This window comes from Pomacea canaliculata, linkage group LG2 (genome assembly GCF_003073045.1).
Source record: "Pomacea canaliculata isolate SZHN2017 linkage group LG2, ASM307304v1, whole genome shotgun sequence".
NCBI lineage: Eukaryota > Metazoa > Mollusca > Gastropoda > Architaenioglossa > Ampullariidae > Pomacea > Pomacea canaliculata.
The window spans coordinates 12,353,159-12,379,238 of record NC_037591.1 but is presented as its reverse complement, the minus strand read 5'-3'; the positions used below and the strand labels follow the sequence as shown (position 1 = coordinate 12,379,238).

The window sequence follows — 26,080 nt, the reverse complement described above, 5'->3', positions numbered from 1 at the left end:
AATTAGCGCCATCTGTGCTGACTGATGTCTTTTCCGGTTCTGGCATTTGGCGCTGAACCTCATGAGTCTGTGAAAACAAACACACATATATATATATGGCTGTTGATACATGCACTTTTGCTCACTGTATAAAATAATTAATTGTTCTTTTGATATTTTAATAAATACATTTTAACTCTATAGCTTAATAATTTATGTTTAATAATTCTTTAAGTCAAGTTTTAATATTTATTGAGAAGATTCTATACAATTTTATGTTTGGTGAAACGTTCGGGGATTTTATACATCTATAGTCCCTTAAAATCTGATTACTTTAAAAACAAAATCATCTTATTTTTGGCTTTTTATAATACGGTCCATGTCGTACATGTTATAAAAATAAATCACTTTTTTTTTTGGTTACGATAATTCTTGTAATTAACAGAAACAAACATAATGCAGAAATGCAAAACACAACCATTCATCATCAACAAAGTAATAAGATTGGAAGTTGTAGCGAGACTAATATGTTGAGTCATTCAAGAGACATCTCAGCAGACGAGTGACTCTAGTGTACCCGTGTTAATGCATGAAAACGGGTGACGAAGACAGGTAGACACATGGTTGTCCAAGTGTGGAGATCTCACAAACTGCTGGTAGATGTGTCACATCATCAGTCAACACCAGTGCAACACAGTCCACAAGATATCTGAATGTTTCAGTCTACACTGATGATACACCTGGATCCAAGGTACACGTTCTGTTATAATAAAAAGAGACATTCAGTTCACATAGAAATTAATTCACTTTAGAATTTCATGTAGAAAAGTATGATTAATTTAGTTCCAAAGCAAATGAGCCATGTGCAAATTCCTACCACAAACCCTTTCATTGCCATGTACCAAAATATTTAATTAATGCTTAAAGAAATATTCTTCAACTGTGTCACGGACCGTCCGCAGACACGTGCATTCTCTCCATAAACCAATATAATCGCTGTTCAATTTTGAAAGAAATGCTCTTTAAGCATTCATTTAAGCATTAAGCATTCATTTCTTTGGCTGGTTATGTTTTTCCATGTTCCATGTGTCTCTGTTCACCAGGATCCAGAATAGCTACTATGGTGTGTTTGTTTTTATGTAACTCTGTTAGCCTCGTCTTCTTTCTCTCCAGTGTCACCACAACCACCGAACTTAAATCTGTCTTCCCTGAGACACCAAATGCACGAACAGTAATATGAAAACAGGTTAAGGTGACCTAGTCAATGTTCAGTTTTATTCCCTTACGACGGCTGTCCGTGAGACAAGAAAACAAACACACCTTTGTGTGAAACATTTTTCAATAATAAACTATAGAAAGGCACACTGATCTTCAAAAGAGATATAAAAATGTGACATGTACAGTGCAGGGACACTAGAAATTGCCTTATATGTTTGAGAGAAGTAGAGAGACAGCAAGATTCCCGAAGGCAAGGTATATAACCCGGTAAAATAAACCTATATTTTATGAATCCTTCACAAGACAGACACAACCATCAGCAGCTCAGAATGCCCAACAACGGGGACAAGTCACAGCTGTTTGCTACATCCGAGCCTAATACACACGCTCGTGCAAGTCTACGGCTTTTTTTCAGTTCTACAACGACTGAACAACAATGTCGTTATCTCTTCTCACGCTTTATTATCTGACAACATTTGAAACATTATTTGTTTTTTTTTATATATTTTTTTTTTATTTGGCATTTATCTTCACCAGTTTTCTGAACCTTTTGTCTTCTTTTGTATCTCGTACACTGTCATTAAAAGCATCCGTTAGATTACAGTTGAGGTTGAGCTTGGACGCTCCTGCGCCTTCCATTATGATACATCATGTTTAGAGGGCCGAGAAGCACACCTGTGTAAACTGATTTTCAAGAGGGTTTGGTTTCTTGTATCAAGCAACTCACTCAGCCTCTACGACCCAAAAGCGAGGGGAATGGGTCAGAGTGGACAAAACTAATAGAAGCCAAGCAATATGTCATGATCAAACCCTCAATAACCACAAAGTCAAGCTACGAGTCACGTGATGAGACTCACCTTTAACAGTCGGCGCGTGTGATTGCGAAATTGAAAGACTTTTACTTTCTCTGAACTTACATTGTAGGGCTTTATTTTTATCTTCACACACACAAGCTGCTTTAAATGACAAAGTGGGGTGTAAAGCTCCCTTTTACGGGCTGGGTAAAGGTTACCACATCTTGGTGAATAGCTCCTTACCTTTCCGATGAGCAAGCATGTAAACATCTCTAAGCACAGTTGTCAACAACACAGTCGTCAGGAAAGATCATGGATATGTTAATTTGGTGAAGGCTTTAGCCAGGAAGAATGGGGTTTCTAGTAAACTAATCCGCAAGCCGTTGTTTAGAAACAAGTCGTGCAACTAGCCTCATAATCTGTTTCAGAATACACAAAATTTGATAGCCTTAGGTTTTAAAACACACGACGGGAGAACATTCGTTATGAGTGCATAAAACATGGCTGAGAAAAAAACGAAAACATGGCTGAGAATGCCTATGGAGGAAGGACGTAACACAATTTCACACTCGTCTGAAAAAATAAAAATAAGAATAAGAAACGTTATATCAACATATAATACAAATCAGTTTTAGTGTATGATTAAATTATATTTAATACCGTAAATGTTGTTTAGTTACCACTGATTTCTAATGCATCTGGGAGAAAAATGTGACAATATTTGAAATTGAAACTGAAACAGTTCACCCTACAAAAGTTGAATAAACGCACACAGATAACAGATAATTATAAGTAAATACAAGTAAATAAAAAGCTGTTACGTGAAAAAGGAAAGCATAACAATGATACTAATAATGGCTAAGATATTAATAAATTCTGTACCGCATCGCAATAAACTACCTCTTTTATCGAAGCTATCACAAATTATATTCATATTTCTTTAAGTACATGCTTTTTAGTAGAAAAGGCTATTAACTGAACTACACTCGGGTGTTTATTACAATATCGCTCTAATCTTCATACGTTGCAAAATAGTTCAGTCTGAACTGGGAGATTATTATGAATGTTCTAAACTTAAACATGTCACTCAGTCCTTGTGAAGAAATAAAATAATGTATATTTTTTTACCTAACCTTCACAAACAACGTTAATAACAACTGAGGTCACACTAGAGTCTCCTTCTTTCACTTTGCTTTCTGTTTGTGTCTGTCACACGGTGCCATGCAACCTTCTGGTTCCTCTTCATATTCCAGTGTACAGTTCGTCCTAAAACAATCAGTGCAGTAACGAGACACATCGGTGGTTTTCTGTGTCACAGTAAACTTGTGTTTGTGTTTTTATTATTACGATGCTGGCTTATTTGAAGGAGTTCATGGATTCCTCGATGTCTTCTACTGGTTGACTTGGACCTCTTCACTTGAAGTGGAGAATGGAGATTTTGTTGTATACTTTTGGGTTATGTCTAGTCGTCCCTGAAAACAATAGATTTCCGTTAAAATTAAGGGCAACTTTCACCTATACAACTTTCCTTTATTTAGCTTGTGAGAATCTAACTGTTATAATGAAGAGTGCAATTTGTTGTCGTTTTGTCTAGTTTTTGTGCCTGGTCAATTTTATTAGAATTGTAATCGTTATTTATGATAATTACAATTGTTTAAGTAAGAGAAAAAAAGTCTCATAACTTTAGATGGTTAAATCATCACAGAATAATCAGTGAATTAGATACTTCTTCTGAAAACAAATAATGTCAGAAGAAGGCTGTTCTTTTTTCATTACCTTTCCTAGTTTTCTTCTTCTTGATGTATATGATGACTACAGCCACAATCAGCAGGAATGCAAGTGTGAGCCCCACAGTCAGCCCCACAATGAGCGCCACGTCTAGTGATAAGTAAAGACATTGTAGACTACAGCTTGTATACATCAGCAAAGTTTGGTCACAGGGGCATAGGGAAACAACTTGACTATCTGGCAAAAGTCACGGAAGATGAATCTCAGCGAAAAACGAGTACAGTCTTATTATCTTAAGCCTGAATGATATTGCTTAGGGCAATAAACACCAAAAATGGGAAAACTTATGCAGAGAAAATATAATACAATTTCTGCTCGTTTGATTCTTTAATTCAGAAATGTTGCTTACCATCCTTTGGACTTGGTCTGAAAATAAAAAGCAAGAAAAGAAACATTAGTACAAAGAAGTAAGACTTGACAACAGCTGGTTTCAAGTACGTTTGTTTGGTGTCAAAAGTGTGTAGCTGCCATGTTTTTGTGATCCTCAAAAATACAAGTTTTATTTATTACATCGACAACATCTTTCGGCTTTATATTACTTCTTTATTGTGTTATTTACTGTTGTCTATGTTGTACCATCACACCATCATTATACCATCATTAACTGATGAATTTATTTCTAATTCCCAATAAGAGATTTTTCTTCATTGTCATCGGATACATCATTACATTAAAAAAATTACCATGGTCTAATAAACTCTTCCTATAAGAGATCCTTATTTATTGCTAGCCATGCCGGTTTTTCAATAAGGTATAAATAAGGTATAAATAAGGTAGAGGCTTCACTCACTTGCATACCGGCTTGCTGTCCTCCACCTGACACTGCTCTCCACTGGGACACTGGCTGACCAGGTCGTACACCGTACACAAGGAGGACGATGATGCTACAATTTTTGCAAATAAATAATAGAAAGTAGAAGAAACATCAACACGGAAGAATTAAATTCCATCCATTCATGTACTGCTAATTACTGAGATTTTTCACATTTACCATATTCTCACAATCATAGCTATTAATTGTCATTTTTTGACAAGCTACATCACCTACCAGCAACTCATTACAAAAATGTTTGAAAACTGATTCGAAAAAAGGTTTATATATATATAGGCGAGGTTGCTTATAAAATAAGATTATTTTAATTATAAAAATACAAAGCAAAGTAATTAATGCACAAGACTATACTTAGAGTGACTGTAAGAGCGGTCTACCAATTCCATATCTAAACTCACCAGAAGTTCCTTTCACGGTGATGACAACATTCCCCGAGTAATTGCCAATGGTTATACTGGTGAAAGCCAGGTCTGCCAGACTCGAGATCAAGTCTGACACCGCCGTTAGGTAGGTGTGGTCGTCAAGCACAAACTGACACTCAACAATGAGACTCCCGGCACTAGGAAGAGAAATAATAATGCAGTTGATAGAGATGTTGCACAGAACAAACACAGATTACAAAATAACAAAACCATTCTTGTTCTTAAGCGCTAAGAGCGTGCTCCTTACGAGTGTGAGTGTAATCTTGCGATTATATGGCTATTGGAGAGACTGTGATTACGGAAGACAGTTGTGATTGAAATCCAGGAGAAGTGAAGAATTTCGACTAATTAAATAAAAACAGCCAACAACTTATTATTAATAATAAATTATGCTTTTAAAGCGCAGAATCTTAGCGACTGACTGTCCTCTGTAAAGATTACATTTATTGTTCTCATTGATGCTCGGCTGAATTACGAGCTAACAAACTTCAGAGTTTTTTTTAACTGCTTCGTCTGTTCTCTGCAAAACGACATCAACAAAACAGCAGCTTGTTCTGATACTGTGTGGTAGTTGTTGATCTTACATCCCTGATGTGATCATACTGTAATACTAATCTCATTCTACTTGTCTCTAAGTTATTTATGTCACTGATCTCACCGAATATTGCTCATTAGTTGTACTTGGAATACTCTAATATGGCTAGGTGCATGGCTGAGCTCCTCTACCTGCAAATAAGTCTGAGACAATTCTGATGAAATCTTTAAGCCATTCAGTACATGCACAAGTGTACAAACACTAGAAGCCATATATCACCAAGAAAAGTAGGTAGAAAGCTGTCTTCTGAGTCACATTTCCTCCAGTTCTGAGACCTACTTTCCCCCCAAACATTTACCCATAGCAGCAGATCGAAAGATAAGTGAGCATCTTCAGGCTACGTGCTAACCATAAGATGTGCACATTTTAGCATCTACGGGACTAGATTGTTGGTCTGCAGCTGATAATGAGTTATCCCTATTATTTACTAAGGTAATTATAATATCAGGTACCTAAGGCGTAGAATGTGTACTTCCTTGAGGCCTGGCACGAGGCTTGTCAAACGTTTAAACACCTGAATAACACACAAGCGAGCTCACAAAAACTACAAAAGTCTGTATTCTGCAGCACGCGCATATGCATGAATATATACAACAATAAACAGTAATGACACAATCTAAATACAATGTCTTAGTCTTAACAGAAATCTTCATAGAAAATCTTAAGAGAAACAACTCAATAGAAACTTAATGAAAATAAATCAAATACATTATAATGTAGATAGTGGTCTATATACACGTGTAAATTTGGGAGATTAAGTTCAACTGTTTTACCTGAACTGATAGTCAGGGGAACTATATCCGAATATTATCTCACACCTTTGTCTCGATAGATGTAGCCAGGTAACAAACACAAGAGATGTCATACATACCGCGCCTGCAGTCATCTGCTTCCACCCTTCATACTTCACGCTGTAAGGATTGGCGAGCTCGCTGGCTGGTATGGGAATGTCCACCACCAGTGTGGCAGGGACTTTAGTCAGCTCTGCAACAAGAATCAAATACAAATCTCAGATTTTGCGGGAAAATAATCTGGGACATAAAACCCCTTCCTTGATTATCCTATGAACTCGTCGCACACAACTAGTGTCTAGGTAATCAAAATAGCCATATACATCAGTACGAACAGCAACTTTCTCATGGTTCCACGAGCTACATTGAGCTAAGCTTTCTCCGTTTGCACTTTCTTTTACATGCTAAGTGCCGGCATGTTACCTTTACAGGAATTTTTCTGTCCTGTTTGTTGATCTATTTTGTTTATTATGTTCTGGTTTGTGCTTATATGTGTGTTTTTTTTCTAAAGTTTTGTCTGTATACATTTACCTTTCGTAAACAGCCTTTTGACCTCTCCGTTAAGTAGGGACATCATTCCCTTGACCATGTTTTTTTTTCTATTTAAATCCCAGACGCTTCCGATTTAAATTAAATAAACAGAAAACTATATTTACTATAAAGAGAAACCGATGGTATAGGCTTACCTGTACAATCATTGCCAGTTCCCCAGTAATCAGACGCACAGCTGCAGGTATAACTTCCATCAGTGTTTGTACACACCTGAAGGCAGTCGTCCAAGTTGTTGGAGCACTCGTCGGTATCTGTGATTTTCAGTTATCAACATGTTTATCATACACAGAACGCTTGCGTCACTGTCAGGTCTAACTAATAACTAGAGCAAATCCTTCATCTCAATACTCTTCTCACTAGTTATCAATAAATAAACGCCTTCTTCTCGTTGTATGAACTTCACGTGACTAAGGCACGACACAACATGTAAAGCCTTTATTTCTGTTAAGAGACAAATTTTCTAATGGGGATATGGTTTGATTCAAGGCATTTAAATACAGACATCATTGATTCGTTCGATTAGAAATACTCACACTCGTTTTATAGTCCTGTGTGTAGCACATTACAGTTTACTGTCACATTGTATTTACACAAACCGTTTTTAACACTCAGATAACGCAACAGTTGGTACAGAACATTATACAACTAAACTACGATACTCTTTTTTTCCGTAAAATATTATTTGTTTGAATTATTGGCAACAAATTTTGGAGCTAGAAACGTAAAATTTGTTGACGACTTGTTGTGGCCAGGTATTACCAGAACATGTGGAAGCTGACGTGTTGTAGGTGTATCCACTTGAACAGTCGCATCGGTAGCCGCCGTCCACGTTGACACAGACCACGTGACTGCCTGTACAGCTGTTGACGCCGAGGGCGCACTCATTGACGTCAGTGTCACAGCGCGTGCCGGTCCAACCAGCTTTGCACGTGCAGGAGCCCGTAGTCTTGTTGCAGGAGACGGTGTTGACGCTGCAGCTGCATGCACTGGTGCAGCTGGCCCCGTAAAAGCCTTCAGCACATTCTGAAGTAATCAAACAGCATGTCCGTTAAACATTTCTACCGCGCGTCACAGTCTATTCTAAATACGGCGTAAGGAGACATCACAATTATTGAAACAAAAAGTATTTTAAACAAATAAGAGTTATAATGTCTGTTTCGTATACTTAAAAAATAGTAAATAGAAGGGAATGTTTGAGAACTATACCAAGTTGCCAAACAATGATCTCTGTGATATTTGGTCCCTCCCCCATTCACAACACATTCACACACACACAGTGACTGGCTGACTAGAAGGGCGATACTCTTCTTTATTACTTACCCAAGCATGTCTGGTTTGATTTGAAGAAACCAGAATAACAAGAGCACAGGTAGGTTCCAGGTAGATTGATACAGACTGAGTTTCCCGGACACGTCACAGAGCCTGCCGTGCATTCGTCCACATCCGTGTCGCACGTGCTGCCAGTCCAGCCTCCCTTGCACGTGCAGACGCCAGTAGTCTTGTTACACGACTGAGTGTTCTGTCTGTTGCACGTGCATTCATTAGTACAGTTCGTGCCGTAAGTATTATCCGGGCACTCTGAAACACAAATAAAAGGAGAACAAATTGTGTACACAGCGCTGTGTGAACAAACAAATACATGAGTAGGGGTGTGTAGGGGGAAACGGATGAAATAATAGAAAGATTATGATAAATGAGGCTCAGAACTCAGGAATATCCTACTGCCCTCTGGGTCTTCGGTTTATCCGAGAACTAAAACAAAATAAAAGTCAGCATCCAAACTGCACAACTTTTATCAAGGTAACAAATCAGATATATTTGATTTCCCCTCAAAAACCAGTGTGTACTGGTAAGTAACTTTCATATATATATATGTTCTGTACTCTTTGAGACCTAAATAAGGGGAGTGAAGAAGCTAGTAGGAATACGCAGAGCCAAGGATGGGTTACCTTTTTTTTTTTTTTTTTTTTTTTTTTTTTAATTAATTTATTTTTTTAAATAGCCCACCCTTTGAGACTCTCTCTATTAAATAAAAAAGTAAGAGACAGTTATTAGCGCATTTAAATTCTAAACTGCACGAATTCTTACTACTTAGAATTGAGTGTGCTTTCTTTCCCCCCTCCCATGTACTCGCATCAAGAAAAAGTACGCAGCCGTAAATAAAGGTAGCGCTTATGCACAGCAAAAAGCTCACCGACGTAAACATAGATGCACAGTGGGACCTTTATGTCATCCCTTTCTGTAACAGTATACATCATCGACATCAATACATCTGTGAATACCGCTCATGGCAAAATGCTGTGGCCTTGCTGCGCCACCGTGCCAGCCTTTTTGTTTCTTGTTACATGTTGTTGCTCTGTACGTTGTTATTTTTTACTTTCGGAAGAGGAAGCAGTCTAATTATGACTCTTTGGGCAGTCTAGTTTGTTTGTTTGGTTTTTTTTTTTTTTTCCTAATTAAAAATAATGGATAAGTTAACTATATGTTCTATGAATTGTCGAGGCTTGGGAGACCCGAATAAGAGAGATGATATTCTCCATTTCCTTAAAGAAAAAAAATACAACGTATACTGTATTCAAGAAACTCATTTTACTAAAAAAATAGAACATATTGTCAAAGCGAAATGGGGATATGATATTTACTTTAATTCTCACAGTTCAAACGCTAAGGGTCTGGCAATATTAATCAATAATAACTTCGAATACAAATACAAAGATCTATACAATGATCCAGCTGGAAACTTTATGATTTTAAAAGTGGGCATTGATGACTCTGATTATCTGCTAGTTAACCTTCATGGCCCAAATACTGATAGTCCAGCTTATTACAGTGAACTTAAAGAAAAGCTGCATAATCGAGAAAAAGTCTATGTCATCATGACTGGTGATTGGAACCTGGTGTTAAACCCAACTCTTGATTATTGCAACTATAAAAGAATAAATAATCCCAATTCGAGGAAAATAGTAAAAAACATTATTGAAGAGTTTAATCTAGTTGATATTTGGAGAGAGATGCATTCTGAGACTAAAGGTTTCACTTGGCGCAAGAGACACCCACTACAACAGGCTAGGTTAGACTTCTTTCTGATATCAGAAACATTAGCCGGGGAAGTTACTTCAGCAAAAATAGAACCATCTTATAGATCTGACCATTCCCTATAATGATATCACTTCAGCTAGGAAAAAAATCATGGAAAATGCAAGACATTCTGGAAGTTTAATAAATCCCTTCTTAAAGATGAGGAGTACATACAATTAGCAAGAAGGTTATTAGCGAGACTAGAGAACAATATGCAGCTTTACCATATTGTCGTGAATCACTGGATTCCATATCTCCTTCTGATCTTCACCTCCAAATAAGTGATCAACTTTTTTGAAATGTTACTTTTACAGATTAGGGGAGCCAGTATAGCTTATGCATCTGCCAAAAAGAAGAAGCAGATTACAAGAGAGAAAGAGCTAAAACAACAAATAAGTAACAGAAGAAACATGACTGAAGACTCCACATTACAGCTTGTAGCACTGCAAAATGAACTACAGAATATTAGGGAACATAGAGTTGAAGATTGAGGATACGATCGAAAGCAAAATGGATTTTCGAAGGAGAAAAAAATTCTAAATACTTTTGTAATTTAGAGAAAAGACATTTTGTAAGTAAATTAATGAAGACAATAGAGAAAGAAAATGGGGAAATCCTTTGCGATCAAAAACTGATTACAGAAGAATGTGAAGCATATTATAGAGAGAATTGTATAGAAGTAAGGAGTCTGAATTAATGGAGTTTAAGCCAAACTGTCTGGAGAAAAATAACTTCCCAATACTAACTGAAGATGAAAAGAATGAATTAGAAGGTTTAATAACAGAAAAAGAAGCATGCAGAGCTCTTAGAGAAATGAAGAATGATAAAAGCCCTGGAAATGATGGTTTCCCAGTAGAGTTCTTCAAATTCTTTTGGAAAGATTTAGGAATATTTCTAATAAGATCATTAATGAGGGGTTCAAAATGGGCAGTTTATCTGTAACACAGAGACAGGGGTTATAACACTAATACCAAAAGGAGACAAACCCAAACATCTGTTAAAAAATTGGCGCCCAATCTCTTTATTAAATGTGTCATATAAAATTGCCTCAGCCTGTATAGCTCAGAGAATAAAGCGAGTTATGCCATCTATTATTCACGAGGATCAGAGAGGTTTTATGCAAGGAAGATCAACTGCAGACAATATTAGACTAGTATATGATATATATACTATACTCAGTTTACAGCGGAAGCCAGGTTTGCTACTGCTAGTGGACTTTGAGAAAGCTTTTGATTCCATTGCACACTCATTTATTCAGAAAAGCCTTAGACTGTTTTAATTTTGGACCAGATCTTTTACGGTGGGTAAATGTTTTTTTATAAAGATGCAGAATCTTGCCTTATTGTAAATGGCTGTGTCTCTCGACGTTTTCGTATAGAACGAGGTTGCAGACAGGGCGATCCTCTTTTCGCCATATATCTTCCTTATATGTGCGGAAATTCTCTCCATTCTACTTAGAGATAATGTTGATATTAAAGGTATAGTTGTGGGAAGCAAATCATTCCTAGTGTCACAATTTGCTGATGACATGTCATTGTTTCTTGATGGATCTAAAGAATCTTTTGAAGCAACTGTTTGGGAATTGGAGAAGTTTGCTCTGTTTTCAGGTCTCAATATATAACTTTGATAAAACTGCTGCAATTTGGATTGGTATTAATCGAGGCTGCTTGACACGCTATATGACTCAATTAAAAATTCAATGGAATCCCGAAACATTTACAGTTCTTGGTATTATTTTCTCTCTAGACCTTGAAGCTGTGATAAATATTAACTACCAAAAATTTTACTAAAATGCACAGGATTATGATGGAATGGAAGGCGAGAGATCTCACAACCAATAGGGAGAAACGCTGTATTCAAATCCCTTATACTGTCTTTATTTACTCATCTATTTATTACTCTTCCCTGTCCTGGTAAGAATATTCTTAAGAAAATTAGTCAGTCAGCCTTTGAGTTCATTTGGAAGAAGAAAATTCACAAAATTAAAAAAACCACTGTTTATCAGGAAATACTCAGAAGGGGGACTAAAGGTAATGGATATCAATGCTTTTCATAATGCACTCAAGCTGACATGGATAAGGAAGATTTGTACATCAAATGCAGGCTGGAAGTACCTTTTGAATTCAATTCATCACAGATTTTAAATTTTCAACAGTATGAGGATACTTTTGGAAAATATTGCTGAAACAAATGTGTTTTGGAAAGATGTATTTGCTATTTTTTTCTGACTTTTGCATTAGATTTACCCCCTTGTCACTTACAGAATTTCTGCATGAACCGTTATTTTTTAATACTTTTCTGTCCAAAAATGATACACAAAAAACAGTAGAAAAATGGTTAAACTGTAATATTATGAAAATTGGGGATTTACTTGATAATAATGGAATACCTATGAAATTTGAAATATTCCAACAAATACATGGCAAAAATATAAACTTTCTCGAGTATTACAGTAGAATCCATGGCCATTGTCAGATATAAAAGAAAGATTGGTCACTTATGGAAACAATCAGATAGAAATACTACATGCTATGCACCACTGTTAGCCATAAACAAGCATAAAAAAGGCACAAAAGGTATATATAATAAACTGTTGTGTCCACAGACGCCTCCTACATGCATTAGAAAATGGAAAAAGTTTTTCCAGACCTTCAGTGGGGACAAATATTTGCTCACCCTTTTATTGTTACAATGGATACAAAACTTCAGTGGTTTCAATATCGTATTCTGCATCGTGTTTTAGCTACAAACACACTATTATATCAAATAAAAACTTAGAGATTCAGATCTTTGCACCTTCTGCAATCAGTCAAGGGAATCTATAGAACACTTGTTTTTTGATTGTATTATTGTTCAAAAATTTTGGAATGATTCTCTTTACTAAGTTAAAAGAAAAATGTGCTCATTGTGAGCAGATAGAAGTAAAGAAACAGTTAATACTATTTGGAGTCAAAATGAGCTTATGACAGATAAGATATTCAGCCTTATTCTAATTATGGCAAAGTTTTATATTTACCGGTGCAAATGTTTCAATATTCATCTAAGTGTGAACTCATTTGTATTGGAAATAAAAAAAAGATATCATGTAGAAAAATATTATTACACAATAAATAGTAAGCCAGAATGTTTTGCACTAAAATGGATACCATATGAGCAGCTTTTCTTCACACATTGAATGTTTCTGTCTGTATTTTTTTTTTTTTTTTTTTAAGTGAGAATGCATTTACATTGTGTCTAATGAAAAGCCTGCGAATCCTGTTCTTTTCCACATTCCTCTTCCTCCCTTTTTTTTTTTTTTCTCTTTTGTGTTTGTGTTTTTGTGACAATCCATAGTTTTGTTTTGTTTTGTTTTTGTAAATTTATGTGGGTTTTTTTTTTTTTGTGTGTTTTTTTTTTTTTTTTGTTTTTGTTTTTTTTTGTTTGTTTATTTATGTTTTCTCAAGGTGTAGAACAAATGTACAGTCTTGCTTACTGTTACTTCCATTGGCAACGTCATCAACCATGTGTTTAACTGCTAAAACTGTGTTAAGCCTCAGGTGTCCTTTATCTGTTTTCATTTACATTTTTGGTGCAATTTTTTTATCCATTCTGTCTTAATTCGTGCTTTACTGCCAACATTTGGCAGTCTCCACAACACTTTCTTTAATAGTCTAGTTAGTCTTTCTTTTCACATTCTTTATCTGTCTTGCTTCCCTGTTAAAATATGTAAATACTTGTTTCATTATCAGCCATTTGTATAAATGCGCTTAGGGCTTGGGAGAAATAAGTTTTTGTGAGAACAATATGGCTGCAGTTTTTGTGTCATTCAAATTTTGATTTATGCTGGAACAAACTGCACATTTCTGGAAAGTGTTTTGCAGTCTGTGGTATGCAACCAATGAAGATGGAGGTTCTGTTAAAATATGTAAATACTTGTTTGATTATGAGCCATTTGTATAAATGAGCTTTTTTTTTTTTTTTTTTTTTTTTGTGAGATTGCATGGGGAAGATTTGCATTTCACTCAGGTTGGAAAATTTTCCTCGTAGCATCTGTAGTCATAATGTCTGAAGGCAAAGTGTAAAAGACTTCTGCTTTGAGAGAGACTGTACTTTGTGCTGAACAAAATTACTTTGGCCTGTACAGTTTCACAAGTTTAGTATAACTGAACAATTTGCGTGATATTTCATGGTTTAAAAAAAAAAAAAAAAAAAAAAAAATTTGCTGTTTTATATAGAAAATATTTTGATTCTTCATTGTTAGCTGATGTGAATAAAAATGGGTCTTGCTATTATTGCCCTGAATAACAGTTTGTTGGCTGTTGCCTCGAGATTAAATAAATTTGTGAATTTCTACTATGCAAACATTCCTACATAGTGAGGGTGTAGGTACTGTCGTGCAATGACTAGATCGAACAATTGTTTTCAGTTTTTTTTCTAAAGCTTTTGATATACTGTATACATTTGCTGAACTTGTGAACCTTGTGAAAGTTTTTTTTTTTTTTTTTTTTTTTTTTTTTTTTTTGTTGTACAAAGGAGAAATAAGTTTTTGTGAGAACAATATGGTTGCAGTTTTTTGTGTCATTCAAATTTTGATTTATGCTAGAACAAACTGCACATTTCTGGAAAGTGTTTTTAAATATGTGTGTGTGTGGAAGTATTAGGTCACATGATTGTTAGATGTAATCTCTTGTTACTGTCGTGCTTTGCTTCAGGGCTTGAGAGAAGTGCTTAACTTACATTCATATGGGGTTGACATGGAAGTGTGCGCATATTGTGTTGTATGACTTGTTTTTGACTGTGCCTTGTGCGTTTGTGGTTGTATTTTTCCTACGATGTTAAATATGGTATATTTATTTGTATCTGTTTGGTGTATTTAAGTATTATGAAATAAAAAAAAAAAAAAAAAAAAAGAAAAATAGCACGGAATGGTCGCAATATTCAAAAGCATATGACAGAAAAAAAACAAAAAAAAAACAAAAAAAAAAGGTAACAAATCAGAGTAATACACACGAGCATTAGTAGCAGATTATTTGAATTCCTTTCCTCGCTTTGTGTGGTAACGGTTGTCGCGTGTCAGCGATTGTGCTGTCATCCTTGTATGCCTCCCATACTGAGCTGGCCCATCGTTGGATGTTTTCTTCACGCTTTTGTCCCCCTCCTTTCTTCTTCTCTTCGGTTTCCGTCTTTGCGCGCGCACAGCTTCCTTGACGCGTCAATTTTCTTTTTCCTTCTTTGACGTCATGGGTAGTCGTCATCAAGTAACAGACGGTGCTGGACCGTGGCCATGACAGTCAGAGTTTTTCATTTGTGTCCACCGATCTGCCACAAGCCGTTTTGGGTGAGTAGAGATCCATTCTGTCGGGTTCCACACCATTCTAGTCTGTAAGGGGCCTTTGGGTGGCGGTGGAAGTGCAAGTGAACGAATCTTTTTATGTTCAAAGCAATATTCAGATGCTTGCATGCAAGACTTGTACTTTGTTAGGTTAACGTTCGTGATTGCCGGGTGGCGATGCTTGTAGCGCGTACTCGTTTACCGTTGTGTGGATTTGTATAAGAACAATATTAGAATGCGAGCGAATCTTGTGACTAGTCCGATGGTTAGATAAATGTATCTATGTGAAAATATTGAAATTGAGCAGATTCAGGACAAGCCTGTTGATTGTATGAATTGTTTTATCTACAGGCTAAATTGTCAGCCCGCAGTGCATGCGGGTGATGTATATACGGTGACTGAGATTAGCCTGTGCACAGGGCAACTGTTTTGTCTTATTTTAATTTATCTATTTTTTATTTGTTGGATTGCTCGCGCTGATCTATATTTGTTCATGTGAGAGTTTGGAATGTTTTGATATTTGATTCCTATCAGTATTATTTTTGTGGCTAATAAATTAGTTTTGTTTTGTGAATTTTGTCTTTGTGATTTCTGTGTATGGTCTGCGCTCAGTTGAGGTTCGACCGGCCTCGTCGCGGTCACGCGACACCCGAGACAACTTGATATGTAAGAGTTGCTGGCAGATCATGGTCCGTTTGCCTCATTTACCGACTAAATTACGAGAGTTCAATCTCCTTCCGGCCGCCTAATTTGTTTTGAACATACTGAGAACTCCTTGTCAAAATCCTTTAAGACCAAACTTTACACAAACCTTTCCATTAAGCTATAAACTAAGCGATGTAAAATCTTTCAAAAGTAACAAAGGAAACACAAACCCCAAATCTGTTGTCTTCTAGTGTTAATGAAACAGTAGTAGCATTTACGGAGAAGTAAAAGTCTGAAGAAAAAGACGCGGAGCAAGTAGAAAAAAATTCTCAAAACAACAAGGATTGTCTCTAAATTGTCTAAGTAGAGTGGGACTATGACTGAGTCGGTGAGACATGTGCTGATGTCCTTTCTGGCAATTTTGTTAAAGGGACATGATAAGGCCTGTAGAGAATATCATACAATCAAAAGAAAAATACTTAAAGAAGTCAAATATTGGAACCTTTGCTTATGTGAGTTGCCAACATTCATTGCCGATAGGCACAGATAAGACGCGTCAAATTTTAGCTTTATATCTATACAGACCACAAGAGATTAATACTTGCCAGTCAATGCTAAAGTCGATACGTATGTTGCGTTGAACCCAGTAGCATAATGGCTAATGTTGGATGTGAAGACGAGGGTCAGCTCATTGCTGGTCGACGTGATAGGCAGCGGCGATATTTTCCCACAGTATCTGTCAAAAGATGCAATGTGAATATCTTGTATATGATCGATACTATTTACTATTATAGTTCTAAAATACAAACAGTATTATTTAACGGGGCATAACAATAACCCAGACATCCCTAAAATATCGATAATTAATAGACAGTGATCTCATTAGGGCTTAGTACCCTGTGTCGAGGCACACAGACTTAGACACAGGGACTGACACGTGTTCTTTCTCTCTTCATAAAACAAACATCTGCCAGTAGGATTCCCGTAATTAGTATTGAAAGGAGCTCTGGTCTGAAACTGACTTTTAGCTTGTTTTACTTTCCTGATTTCCTTATTTTTTCTTGTTTAATATTTACTTCATATAATCAAAACGGAACATTGTATTACCCCCTTCCCCCCGCACACACACAACACATATAGTGATAAATCTCGCTTACAAGTAAGCAAATAAATTAAAGCACAAAGATGTCAGCTATGATACACGCTTCTCAAGTCTGAGGTTCTAGGCCCTGTGGACCAAAGTCACACCGCAGTGTCTTCTTTCTTTCCAAGGATATAAAGGTTTTTAGGTCCACGAAATTGGGTCTGTAGGTTATTGTGATTTCTGTCAGTTGTGCGATTCGCGGAGCAATTCTTCAACCAACGAGAGTTACGTGCCCATTACGTTGATTTTTTTTCACCCTGAAGAGTATTCTTCCGCCATGAATCTTTCTCACTGAATGTAGTCCGCTTGTGAAATATCTTGGCTCCCGATACTTGGAGATTCATCACGAATCTTCCAATGAACCTACGACTGACCATTTGCGGAGTCTCCTCCGATGGCAGTTCGGGGCCAGCAGATGGACTGACCGGGGAGAAAGTTTTGTTACGAGACGATATCTTGATCCAAGGTTGATCACCTCAAACAGTTTCAGTGTCTCTCGCCTTAGTCCTGCACCCCGGTGTTGCAGCAACTTCTTATTCCTCCCCCTAAATAATTCCTAACCAATTCATATGTATAAATTCCATACATACTATTTTCTTCTCGTTCATTCTACACTCAACTATCTTGATCTCACGCACCAGTTAACTTTGCCAAATACTCGTCATTGATTCAAAGATTTCTCCACACCGCACATTAAATGGTCGAAAATGTCAAAAATAAAATATAGGAACGGAATAAAATAAGTAATGAATATGTTTACAAATGAAACTTTTACACACTGGTCAGCTTCCTTCACTTGTCATGCTACTCAATGTCGTCTGCGTCTTTTATTTCGCTAGAGTGATCTCCCCTTGAGCAATGTTTATTTCTACTTCCACGCTATGTAACGGCATGCGCTCGCATACGCACCTAAGCTGCATTCCTAACAGAGCTAGACGCAGAAAAAAAAGAGAAAAATAAGCTGTGTCAGAGTAAAGGATGTTGCTAACCGGAAAAATATGAATGCACACTTCCGTCGGGCAAAGTTTTATAGTATTTGTCTATGTTAAACCCATGCAAAACTTGATAAACGTCCTCAATATTTTCAAGCAACAACACGAGGCTTTCATAACGAGAACTGACTGCTATAAATGGTTGTTTGATAGGGTGGATAGATTCAGTAAGTGTGCACACATTCACGTAACACTGTTAATTGATAAAAACTGTAGCTAGCTCGTTCTTTCCCTGGAGGAAATACTTGCTGGAACCAAGAGACACTATACCTGCCAGCTGCTTTCTTAAAAATCCTATAAAGTCTGTATATTGTTTTGTATTTACTGGTCATGAGCGCTAATCAGGAATTCCCAAAGCAACATTTGCATAAATTATTGTCCGATCAACGGGGAAGTGAATTGTTATGTGGATATCATTGTATCATTGCAATGTTATAGCACACTAACTTTGTACAGGATAGATAAGTTTAGTTTTTACAACCCCCTAAACAATAAAGGGGATTAGGTGATATGTTTATTAGTCATGCATTAAAAATTATTCTAATAAGAATATATTTTATATTTACTTGACAATAGTAACACATTAAAAACTCATCTGGGATCTGTGTCATCGTCTGTTTACGAAAGAGATTTAAAATACTTACTTTCCAATCAAAACTGATCGTGATGAAATTCTATCGTAGACTTCCAAGACACCTCCAGACCCCCACCAACACTTACTTCCAGTTACGTTTTCCGGATAGTATCCCAAGACAAATGACTGAAAGCTTAAAGTGATGCTGTGTCCAGGTTCTACTCGTATGGTAGTCGTACAGTTAATAAGTCGAGGAAATGTCCCTGGGTAGTTAGGACTAGTGACAAAACCTTTCTCTCCCATATACAAGCTTGCGCCGCACCCTGGAATAAAAAAAAAATAATTAAATGTTTGCTTGATAGACTATAAATTATATATTCCTCCAATCATACTTCTCGTCAAAAGTTGAGGCAGAACTGATTTCCGCAAACTTATATATATATCACATTAAAAAAACCGTTTAACTCTCCTCTCGATAATTTTATCTTGTCGAGGACAGGCAACAATTCTTGACGTCTTTGCTTAAATGCACATGATGTTATATCCGTTATATTGCTCTATAAAGCAGGGGTCTCAAACTCAATTTACCCGGGGGCCACTGGAGGCAGAGTCTGGATGAGGCTGGGCCGCATCAGGTTTTCCACAAGAAAAGCTCTTACAAAAACATTCCAATGTCAAAAACAGGCCTGACGAGAGGGGGGGGGGGGACAGGGGTCTGGTGTACCCGGGCCCGCGGCTGTCAAGGGGGCCCGGCCTTGGTCAGTAGATTTTTTGTTTCTTCTTCTCCTTTTCTTTTTCTTTTAAAGAAAGGTCTAAGGACAGAACACCCAAGCATTACACATGCAGAAGTTGAGTTTGAGCGTAGATATTGAGATTCGAATTGTAAACATACATTATATACTGGGAAAATAATTTACAATTACAAGTACAAGGGGCCCGGAGAGGTCTGTCCCGGGGCCCGAGCTGGCTCTCGGCGGCCCTGGTCAAAAATGTCTTATTTTTTCATCTTATTAAAAAATAAAAATAAATTAACAAATTTATAAGAAAAAATAAATCAATCAGTAATAAATAAATAAATTGAAAATGAAAATATAATAATAATACAGCAGATATAGAAGACTGAAGAAAATATAGTTGCTGACCAGAGAAATATAATTATTATTATTCAGATTCAAATGTCTGTATTAGCATTTCTTTAACATTTAACTTTCTGAACATGAATGGAACATTGAACATACACTGTTTTGAACATGGCTTCTTCTGCCTACTTCTTGCTGCTAGAGGTCTGGCAGCGCTTACTCTCGCATAGCCGAGCCACATTTGGCTTAAGGGAGGAAGCAGTTGAGACCCTCAGTACGGCTTGAAGATGCTCATCAGTAAGTCTGGATCTGTACTTGGACTTATTGAAGTTCAAGGTAGAGAAGAGCTTTTCGCACAAGTATGTGCTCCCAAAAAGACACATGGTCCGCTTGAACATTCGGGAAAGCTCAGGGAAGCTAGGGGGCCATTCTCTCAAAAATTGCCCGAGCTTGTCTGCTTTTCCACTCACCTCCCTGAACTTGGCTTTGAGTTCAGAGTTGCACTGCAGGTCAATGAGCTCCATTTGAAGCACAGGAGGAGCATCTTGCACATCAAAGGAGAAGGGGTCCGCAAAAATTTGAAATGAGGTTCTGTGCGTCTTGAAGTCTGCAAATCTGTGATCGAATTCCTCCTGTAGCTTCAAAATGACATCCACATTCTCTTCACCGCTGAACGGTGTGCCTGCATCCATGAGTGCCTTGCATGCTGGGAAATGGCAAAGGTTTGTCTGAGAAAGCTGGGCTTTCCATAACATAAGTTTTGTAGAGAATGCTCTCACGTTGTCATAGGCAGCACTGACAAGTTGACCCTGACCTTGTAGCTTCTTGTTCAGTACGTTAAGCTCATGTGTCATATCAACCAAAAAAGCTAAGTCCATGAGCCATTTTGGATCACTTAGCACAGGAGCTGTGCGTAAAGGTCTTTGCGGGCTCACGGTATTATGCCACTTTTGCTCGGTCCCGACTATAAATTCAATGTAAAAAAAATTTACTATGCCACCCCAGACTCTCGCTACTATGCCACTTTTTTGTGACTGTTAAAAGACACAAGTTGTGAAATTCCACGCAGTGCTCGATTATTATACTGTATGGTAGTGTGGGACATCGCAGTTAGGTGGATGGAACCTAGCACGCACACAGGGAGGATGGCGGCTGGCGATGGGGGGGTGGTAGTCGCTGGCCGGGTGACAGCCACATGACAGGGAGAGCGGGAGGGGGTCGACTAGCGACAGGATGCAGGTGCGCGGATGTGGTTGCCTGGTTGGGAGGGGTGGAGGATGAAGAGGTGAGGGGGAGAATGAGAGGAGACAGCTAGCGCCAGCCGACGATTCTTGAGAGCTTTGGACTGACGGGTAACTTGAGCAAATAAAGCCGTTTTTACGAACCCTCGCTACTATGCCACTTTTGCTCGGTCCCGGTAGGTGGCATAGTAGCGAGATTTGACTGTAACAGTATCAAACTCGGGCCGCACTAACATGAAACTTTGATATTGAGGTGGGGGCCGCAAACTTTTGTTTCGCGGGCCGCAGTTGGCCCGCGGGCCGCGAGTTTGAGACCCCTGCTATAAAGTCACCGATCTTGGAGCGAAAATTAACTGTAATTTTAGTCAATCTGTTTCACACAAAGTTGTGCAATATTACCCCCATACACTCTCTTCGCCTCTCCACAGACAATCGCTGGAAAGGTAATGGTGAGATAACTAGTCTAAGGCAGACATGTTTAATAAAATGCTCATGACTGGCGAAATTTTGTGACATGATGAGTTAAAATTGTTTTTGGTTCATCTGTCTGTGAACTTGTAATATAAACGTCTAAATTAATTCATATTTACTGGGACATGAACCTGACCAGAAATTTGTATTTCTTATAATAAACAGAAAAATATCACTTTACCAGCCATTGTCTGTATAAAGGAGATATTGAAACCACCCTTTGTTATACTGCCGTCCGTGACAAAATGTAGGGTGGTTGGAAAGTAGGTGGTCAAGCTTTGCGTTGGTCCTTTTCCACAGAACTCTCTGGCGTCAGGAGGTATGATGTCTTCGGCTTTGTAGAATGGATCTTGTGCTACCTTGAAATACAGTAGGTAGTTTTGGATCATCATCATCATCATCATCATCATCATCCATCATCCATCATCCATCATCCATCATCCATCATCCATCATCATCATCCATCATCCATCCATCATACATCCATCCATCAATCATCATCCATCAATCATCATCCATCATCGATCATCATCATCATCATCATCATCATCTGGATCATAATAACAGTCAACAACAGAACCCCTTAATGTCACACGAGATGCCATCTTTACCAACGCAAAAGCTTTCAGCATATCTATTCCGACGTGACGGCTGTCATGTGATAACTAAGTAATAGGACTATCGTGTGGGTTTACACGTCTGTTCTATCCATCAAACCGCGTACGCGCTGGCAAACTGACTGGCAGAAGGTGGAATAGAGCCTCGAACTTATACCACTTAGGATCACCGAACCTCGCGCCGCTCACGGCACCACGGTCACACAACATAGGTCTGCAGGGCGCTGGTGACATAACAGGCTCCTTCACAGAGAACACGGCCTTTAATGATAACGTAGAGAAGGACAATATTGTTACAAGCGGTTAGAAGTGAATAGAAAGCGAGACTATTTGGCGCTGAAATTATGAATGGGGTCTAGTTGTGTAGGATAAAGCCACGTGACCAGCTACCTATCATGTATTAGCGTAGTAGTGATTGTACATATTTAGATAGTGGAATAGTCCAAGTGAATGTGTGGACGATTGACCAATCACGAAAGAGGAGAATCGCACGCAGATGAGAATTTATCATCACGGTCAGCAAAGGATCGGCGTCTTTCGCATTATTATTCTTTTGTAAATGTTTGAATACTCTCGACGATTATAACTGTCTTTAATACACTCAATTTCCTAGAGCTGTTCATTGGAATTAAACTCGCTGGCGGCTTGAGTCAGTTAAAAGAGTAATTAGCAATTTAATTAAAGTAGGCGCGCACACGTCAATGTCGGCGTGTTTTGGTGGAGGTATCGAGAGTGTAATCAGTCAGAGGCAGTGGCAATCATAACCTCTTACCATCTCCACGTTCTCATTACCCGGAGTTCACGACAACGGCAAACAATCCATCATGATTGTTGATTACTACAGCAATTTGTTTGAGAGATCCCTCCTGAGTGGGTGTGAGAGAGCGAAAGTCGGGGGAAACGAGTCACCGAATTAGCAAAAGGCTGATTAAAGTGATTTCAAGGACAGTAGTGTCAGACAGGCTGGGACACAAAGAGTATTAGCACCATAATTTAACTAAAGAGAGCATGGTAATTTTTAAATAAATAATTCAGTGGGGCCCGCGAATGATATTAGAAACAGTATAATGTCCCTAAGATGACAAAAGGCTCCCAACTCCTGGACTAAGGGACGGACTTCTGTATATGTATGTGAATGTGATAAGACTTCATTGATCAGAGAGGGCATTTTGGGGCAGCTCGATATACAGGAACAAAACACAAAACAAAAACAAAAAATGCCAAAAACTATTCATATCCGCCAAACAGACTCATACATTTATGTTTCAGACACCTGCATTCATTTACACACATTCAGAAGTCGCACGACCAAAACAACTAAAGACAGCCTCAGTCTGTTGTTACTGCAGGTATACAGAATCGGCTGCCTGATGGAAGGTGGAAAAATAAAGCTATATCGTTGCTGTTGTAAATGTGATGTCAGTTGACTGCGCACATGAGTGAAAGAAATCACCTGTGGAGAGGTTGCACAGTTGCTAAAGGGTGACAGATGAGTATAAGGCAAGCTACCAGTAGAAGTTATTCACCTTTAAAACACCATCAGAAGGGTTCGACCTGTTGTCAACAAGGATGTCTTGTCAAGCGGGGTTCTAAAGAATTCACCATGAAACACCATGGAGTTTGCCATGGTCGATGGAGCGATAGAAGCGAAATGAATTCACGGGTGACTCATGTATCGTGACATTGTAATATCATGGTAGTGACATAGTCGTTAAAGTTCAAGTAATAATTACTTAAATTTTTATGAAGATTAAGCCTACTTGTTTCACTTCCAGATAATCGTATATGCAGGATCCTGTGGAATCAGGCTCTTGTAGGTCAAAGCTGTTGAAAGTGAAGGTAGTGAAGTAGCCAGGCCGGTTATTAGGTGCTTGTATGACATACGAACAGTTCAAATTGTTCGGGTACCCGGTAGGAAACCTTGGCGACTGAATCCAACCGTTTGAAGTCTGCAGTATCATGTTACATGCTGGAATAATAAAAGATGTCCACGAGTATTGTATCATAAACTGACAATGATAGCATAGCAACTATATCGAAGCATAACACACTTATATGTGAAAAGAGTTAAAATTTCAGGAAATATGTGCACTTTGTTCAAACTCTCCATAATCTTTCGTCCTTCAAATTCTCTGAAAATTATAATCAGCAGATGATGATGATGATGATGATGATGATGATGATGATGATGATGATGATGATAAAGTAATCAATGAAGAATCTTTTCTAACTCAACTATGGCTATGTGAGGTTTATGTTAAATGATGACGCCTTAATTAAAAAAATCAAATTTTCAAAAACAATAAAACACAAGTATATCACAAACAAGTATTAGGTATGTTTCAAAAAATAATAAATAATAGCATTTATTCATTCTTGTAACATTTCCTAAGGATTTGTGTCGTGTTGTAATCCTCATGGAGTTGCTACCAAATATTGAGTAGAGTTTTTTAAAAAACATTCTAACAAAATTATTTGGTTGCAATGATTAATAATGTATAAAAAACACCCACTATTAATGATGACAAGTGTTCGACTACCCTTAGCTGTATAAAACATATTAATTAACAAAAATATTGTTGGTTTTTTAATGAATAACAGGTCTGATGTTACACTGAGTTATGTACACTAATCATACGTAACTCTAAACTTGCATTTTGAATAATTTATTAATGAAAACTGCATAATAAGAGGTAAATGTATCGCTTATACTAGATAATAGACTAATAATGTAACAAGCAAACAATCCGTTTTTATTCTCAGGAGCTTAAGCATCAATAAGAAAAGAGAGTGCCCCTAACCGCATCTTTATTGTGAAGATCAGGATGAACGCAAATTAATGATTTTTGTGACCTATACAAAGTCGTAGACTGACCTCTCAGTTGACAAGCAAGAATTTAAAGTGTGGTATCTTTTAAAAGATAATTCAAAATATGTCAGTAATGTCACCTTTTCTCCACGACACATTGAACCCTCGTCCAGTATTCTCCCAGTCAGAGACAAACCTCATCGTCAAACTGTTGTTTGTAGAATATATCGGAGGTCTACCGTAGTAGCCATTATATGTTCCACATTCTCGGTAGTACGATCCTGTGTAGCCAACACTATATGCACCTGGGAACTTAATGTAAAATAAATGAAAACAATACAGTAATTTAATAATAATAATAATAATAATAATAATAATAATAATAATAATAATAATAATAATAATAATAATAATAATAATAATAATAATAATAATAGAAATATTTTGAAATAAAGTCTACAAACCATGATGACACACGATATTTCATCGAGAGTTTAGTTGACGCCATTGACCGCCACAGATCCTAAATATATTCATGGCAAATTGCAACGGCGAAGTACAGGACCTGTGACTGATAGATTCAATGTCTGTGATTGTGTGCGTGCAGGCACGCGCGCGCGCGCGTGTGTGTGTGTTGTACGGCAACAAAAACTAATAATTCATTAAGGAATAAAAGAGAAGCTAAATGAATGGCGTTAGTGGCAATCGCTGCAATAGTTGCTAAGCTTGTAAATAGTTCATTTAGTCTATAACACTATCAGCAGTTATAAGAATCATGTAATCCATTCAATATTCTTACCCCTAAAGAATCTCCAGCACAGCCAAACCCGTAATTCAAGGGCCTGATGTCAAGGTCATGTATATCAATCCTAATGTTGAACGAATCCTCCACTGTGATCCTCCACTCGCACACTCGCAGGTTGTCGTAGTTGGCCGGGTAGTTTGGAGACGACACAACACCCTCGTCACCAGAAATGTCCCCGCCACAATCCCTGCGAACTGAAAAACATATTTAGCTCCTCTTAAATTTGTTTGTTTAATTTTGAACATTTATTTTGAACGTACAGAGTACGATTGAAGTTGCTCTTGCTATCGTATCTGCTGATGTCTGTGTAATAGCAAAAAAGTGAACTTGACTTTTACTCACG

At 37.5% G+C, this 26,080-nt stretch overlaps 1 protein-coding gene across 1 annotated transcript in view; it reads right to left on the bottom strand.

Moving 5' to 3' along the window:
- Positions 1-1,384: 1,384 nt before the first annotated feature.
- LOC112557061 (cubilin-like) overlaps positions 1,385-26,080 on the bottom strand; it is an 87,338-nt gene continuing 62,642 nt past the window's right edge. The window contains exons 9-24 of the mRNA XM_025226686.1: positions 25,732-25,931; positions 25,073-25,244; positions 23,884-24,092; positions 21,688-21,865; positions 18,786-19,038; positions 16,611-16,741; positions 8,292-8,549; positions 7,731-7,994; positions 7,106-7,222; positions 6,500-6,612; positions 6,081-6,142; positions 5,010-5,170; positions 4,570-4,663; positions 4,129-4,145; positions 3,768-3,869; positions 1,385-3,463 (exon numbers count right to left, since the gene is read on the bottom strand). Coding sequence (XP_025082471.1) covers positions 3,405-3,463; positions 3,768-3,869; positions 4,129-4,145; positions 4,570-4,663; positions 5,010-5,170; positions 6,081-6,142; positions 6,500-6,612; positions 7,106-7,222; positions 7,731-7,994; positions 8,292-8,549; positions 16,611-16,741; positions 18,786-19,038; positions 21,688-21,865; positions 23,884-24,092; positions 25,073-25,244; positions 25,732-25,931 — 2,390 coding nt within the window. The 3' untranslated portion in view covers positions 1,385-3,404. The remainder of the gene's footprint in view (positions 3,464-3,767; positions 3,870-4,128; positions 4,146-4,569; positions 4,664-5,009; positions 5,171-6,080; positions 6,143-6,499; positions 6,613-7,105; positions 7,223-7,730; positions 7,995-8,291; positions 8,550-16,610; positions 16,742-18,785; positions 19,039-21,687; positions 21,866-23,883; positions 24,093-25,072; positions 25,245-25,731; positions 25,932-26,080) is intronic.